Source organism: Mandrillus leucophaeus, unplaced genomic scaffold, assembly GCF_000951045.1.
Source record: "Mandrillus leucophaeus isolate KB7577 unplaced genomic scaffold, Mleu.le_1.0 Scaffold761, whole genome shotgun sequence".
Lineage (NCBI taxonomy): Eukaryota > Metazoa > Chordata > Mammalia > Primates > Cercopithecidae > Mandrillus > Mandrillus leucophaeus.
This window is the reverse complement of record NW_012108264.1, coordinates 88,235-93,468: the sequence shown is the minus strand read 5'-3', so window position 1 is coordinate 93,468 and position 5,234 is coordinate 88,235. Positions and strand designations below refer to the sequence as shown.

At 46.3% G+C, this 5,234-nt stretch overlaps 1 protein-coding gene across 2 annotated transcripts in view; it reads left to right on the top strand.

Moving 5' to 3' along the window:
• The window catches only part of DUSP26 (dual specificity phosphatase 26 (putative)), an 18,093-nt gene that overhangs the window by 4,998 nt on the left and 7,861 nt on the right, over positions 1-5,234 (top strand). Inside the window, exon 2 of one of the 2 annotated variants that reach the window (XM_011966498.1) lies at positions 5,069-5,175. In XM_011966498.1, the coding sequence (XP_011821888.1) occupies positions 5,069-5,175 (107 nt within the window). Of the gene's footprint in view, positions 1-4,729; positions 5,176-5,234 lie in introns of those variants that run through there. The other variant, XM_011966499.1, reaches the window with a different exon arrangement.

Here is a 5,234-nt window from a genome sequence, read left to right as displayed (position 1 = left end):
CTATTTTCTTCAAGTCTACTACAGTGGTTTGAGGCACAGGCTTTGGTTTAAAATAGTTCTAGGTTGAAATCCAAGCTCAAATTCCACTCATTAGCTCTCTGACCTCAGAGTGGATTTACCACCAGCGCTTTAAACCTGTTTCCTCAACTGTAAAATTGAATTAATTAAATCTATTTGTGGGATTGAATTTGCTAATGTATATAAAGTCCAACCCATAATTAAATGGTAGAAGTTAGAATTGACCTTTAGTGTATGCCATATATTGATGGTCATTCTTGTTTTTTTTTTTTGGTTTTTTTTTTCCGCATTCTATTTTTGAACGCCTCCCTGTCTGTATATTTATTTAATCACTTCTTTCATGACTATTTTGAAATCTATTTTTATCTTTTTTTTTGAGTCACCCAGGCTGGAGTGCAGTGGCACAATCATGACTCATGGCAGCCTCAAACTCCTGGGCTCCAGTGATCCTCCCACCTTACCCTCCCAAGTAGCTAGGACTACAGGTATGTGCCACCATGGCCAGCTAATTCTTTATTTTTTGTAGAGACACCATCTCACTATGTTCCCTAGGCTGGTCTCAAACTCCTGGCTTCATGAAATCCTCCCACCTCGGTCCGCCAAACTGTTGGGATTACAGGCACACGAGCTACAGTACCTGGCCCTATCTTTATCTTTCCATAGCCTTATTTTTCCATCTGTAATCTGTTCACCCCAGCATAGTGTATCCATTCATGCTTCTAGTATGGGCAATATGAATTTAAATAAGTATATAAATAAGTGAAACAAATATAGCTCATAGGTCCTTTGATGGAAGTGTATATGAGCACAAAGAAGGAAATGGACAAATAAGAGTGGATCCAGGCTGGCCACAGTGGCTCACGCCTGTAATCCCAACACTTTGGGAGGCCAAGGCGGGCAGATCACTTGAGATCAGGAGTTTGAGACCAGCTTGGCCAAGATGGCGAAACCCTGTCTCTATTAAAAATACAAAATTTAGCCAGGCGCGGCGGCACACTCTTGTGTCCCAGCTACTTGGGAGGCTGATGCAGGAGAACTGCTTGAACCCGAGAGGTGGAGGTTGCAGTGTGCTGAGATTGAGCCACTCTTGCTTGAACTGGGGAAGCAGAGGTTGCAGTGACAGAGCGAGACTTGGTCTCAAAAAAAAAAAAAAAGAGTGGATGCAGGCTGGGCGCAGCGGCTCACACCTATAATCCCAGCACTTTGGGAGGCTGAGGCAAGTGGATCACGAGGTCAGGAGCTCGAGACCAACCTGGTCAACATGGTGAAACCCCGCCTCTACTAAAAATCCAAAAAATTAGCTGGGCGTGGTAGTGCATGCCTATAATTCCAGCTGCTTGGGAGCATGAGGCAGGAGAATTGCTTGAACCCAGGAGGCAGAGGTTGCAGTGAGCCAAAACTGTGCCACTGCACTCCAGCCTGGGCAACAGAGCAAGACTCAGTCTCGAAAAAAAAAAGTGAATCCAAAAAGGCTTTACAGAGGAAATGATTCTCCAGCCTAGTCTTGAAACAATGAAGCTTCAGATAAGATAGCCCTGAGTTTGAACCTATGTCCTGCCACACACTAGATGTGGATGAGTTAACTAATCTGACCAAATGTCAGTCTCTCTCAGGTATTCAGTCAGAATGATGACACCAATTTAATACATGGGTGAGATTAAATGAGCTGATTGGCAAGGTATGGTGGCTCTGGCCTATAATTCCAGCACTTTGGGAGGCTGAGGCAGGCAGACCACCTGAGATCAGAAGCTTGAGACCAGCCTGGCCAACATGGTGAAACCCCATCTCTACAAAAAATACAAAAATTAGCCAGGTGTGGTGGCATACACTTGTTATCCCAGCTACTCAGGAGACTGACACACAAGAATTGCTTGAACTGGGGAGGCAGAGGTTGCAACGAGCCAAGATCGCACCACTGCACTCCAGCCTAGGAGACAGAGCAAGACTCTGCCTAAAAAAAAAAGAAAAAAAGAAAAAAAAAAAAATGCCAGGCATTGTGGCAGGCACCTGTATAGTCCCAGCTACTTAGGAGGTTGAGGCAAGAGGATCATTTAAAAGACGATTATTTAAGCCCAGGAGGTTGAGGCTGCAGTGAGCTATGATTGTACCACTGCACACAATCCTGCCTCCAAAAAAAAAAGAGAAAGAAAAGAAAAGAAATCAAGTGGGCTATAGATCAACTCATGAAAATGATCCTCATGGATAAGTCCATGGGCAATTTCTTTCTTTTCTTTGTTTTTTTTTGTTTGTTTGTTTGTTTGTTTTTGAGACGGAGTCTCACTCTGTTGCCCAGGCTGGAGTGCAGTGGCGCACCTCAGCTCACTGCAAGCTCTGTCTCCCGGGTTCATGCCATTCTTCTACCTCAGCCTCCCGAGTAGCTGGGACTACAGGTGCCTGCCACCAAGCCTGGCTAATTTTTTTTGTATTTTTAGTAGAGACGGAGTTTCACCATGTTAGCCAGGATGATCTCGATCTCCCGACCTCGTGATCCGTCTGCCTTGGCCTCCCAAAGTGCTGGGATTACAGGCGTGAGCCACCATGCCCAGCCCATGGACAATTTCTATAGTTACCCATAAACAGCTGTGCACATTGTCTGTGGTGTACTTTAAACCATATTTTCCCAGCTTTTTGAAAAAAGTTCAATGCAGGGTTGAAACAGAAGTCTTGTCAAAGATTGAGATCAGCTTTACCTACAACATCCTCTCAACCTACCAATCTTGAAGACTTTTCACTTAAAATGACATTGATTTTCACCTGAGGTTGGGAGTTCGAGACCAGCCTGGCCAAAATGGAGAAACCCTGTCTCTACTAAAAAATACAAAATTAGCCAGTCATGGTGGCGCATGCCTGTAATCCCAGCTACTCGAAAGACTGAGGCAGGAGAATCTCTTGAACCTGGGAGGCAGAGGTTGCGGTGAGCTGACATCGCGCCATTGCATTCCAGCCTGGGCAAAAAGAGCGAAACTCAAACAAACAAACAAAAAAAATGACATTGATCTTATAAGTGCTCTTTCACAATTCCTTTTGTGAAAATGTTTTAACTAGGTTTTCCTGGATGCACAAATTAAAATCTCAAATTTATCAGGTCAATTCCTTGGGGTTTTTTGTTTGTCTGATTATTTGTTTGTATTTGCTTTTGTTTGTTTGTTTGCTGAGATGGAGTCTTGCTCTGTTGCTCAGGCTAGAGTGTAGTGGCATGATCTCAGCTCATTACAACCTCCACCTCCCAGGTTCAAGCGATTCTCCCAGCTCAGCTTCCCAAATAGCTGGGACTACAGGCGCCTGCCACCACGCCCAGCTAATTTTTTTTTTTAGTGGAGACGGGGTTTCACCATGTTGGCCAGGCTGGTCTTGAACTCCTGACCTCAGGAGATCTGCCAGCCCTGGCCTCTCAAAGTGCTGGGATTACAGGCATGAGCCACCATGCCCTGCCTCTGTTTTAAATTAAAGGATTTCATTTCTTATTTAAACTGCTGTACCACAAAGGACAAGGAAAAGTGAAAAGAATTAAGTTTGTTTCTCTAGAGAAAAAAAAAAGGCTAGGAGGTACGTTAAACTTGGATGGCAGCCTGTCATGGAACCCGGGGTTTGTCACATTGGCCACTACTTTCTCTAATCCAGAGATTGAAACCTGATCTGCCACCACTGCTGGGAATGGAGTCAGTCCTGGTTTCAGATATAGCTGACACCGTCAGCTTCAGTCTGAGCCAATCTACTTCCTGCCTTTCTTCTAGGAGACAGCCAGAGTTCAAGCCAGCCTAGTTCTCAACAGCATCATCTGCTAACATTTATCATCTCCCCACTTCCCTCTCACACAATGAGGTAGGCACTGGGGAAGGTAGCACAGTCCCTGCCTTCAAAGTGCTTACAATCTTGGTACTTAGAATAAAAATGCAGATCAAGTGAATATGTCACTAGAAGGCAGCACATGAGAAATCAATATGAAGATGGCTGGGCACAGTGGCTCATGCCTGTAATCTCAGCACTTTGGGAGGAGAAGGTGGGCTTATCACTTGAGGTCAGGAGTTCAAGACCAGCCTGGTCAACATGGTGAAATCCCGTCTCCACTAAGAAATAAACAAACAAAACATATGTACAAAAAATTAGCGGGGCATGAAGGCAGGCACCTGTAATCCCAGCTACTTGGGAAGCTGAGGCAGGAGAATGGCTTGAACCTGGGAGGTGGGGTTGTACTGAGCCAAGATTGCACCACTGCACTCCAGCCTGGGCAACAGAGTGGGACTGCATCTCAAAAAAGAAAGAAATTAATATGAAGATGAATGTTTTGAGAGTCTGGGGAAAGTGACGTTCACTATGAACTGAGCTGGTGGAAATGGCTTCCTGAATGAAGGAAATCCACGGTGCCTTCTCCATTTTGTGGGAGGCACTGGTTTAGAGAGTGGTTAAGGACATAGACTGCAAATCCAGGTTGCCATTGTTTGAACAAGCTCAGCTCTGCCAGTAATGAGCTGTGTGACCTGGGCAGAGTACTTAGCCTCTCTGTGCCTAGGTCGCCTCCTCCCTAAAATTAGGACCACAGTAATCATGCCTTCCTCATAGATTTGTGGGGAGGATAAAATGTCTTAAGCTACATGAAGTACACGGCATATAATGAAGGCTAATGGGGGCTACGGACCGTTGTTCTTTATGACACGGTTTCTTGAGACCGAGGCATGTATAAGCCAGTGCACAGAATCATGTCTATGTAATTAGTTAATTCTGTCTGAGAGGAGTGTGTGTGTTTAAGACACTGCCTGGGATGACTTATAATGTAATCTTTAGGCAAAACGCTTTGTAATTGGTGCAGCTCTGAAAACACACGCATGCATTCCAGGGGGTGCTGCTGGGGCTCGGCGGGGCCGTGTCTGGTCTGTAAGGAGCGCCGGCTCCTAGGGGGTTGCTGGGGAGCCCACACTGCAGGCGACTCGGGCTACTGAATGTGAGACCGAGTCCCTGTATGTCACCAGTGCACACGCTGATTTGAACCCTGCTTCGACGTGCGTGTCATGGCTTAAAAATAGCTGCTAATCTGTCAACCTGTCTTGGGCAGAAACAGCGGCGGCGGCGGCGACAGCAGCGGGAGCGTCATGGCCGTGGCGCTGTCTGCGCCGGCGATCCGCCTTTCGGACTGAGGCCCAGCGCAGCGCTTGCAAAGAGGTAGAGGGGCTGCGGTGGGCCTTCGCCTTCCCAGCTGGCTCCCCAGGCCGGAGAGAGGC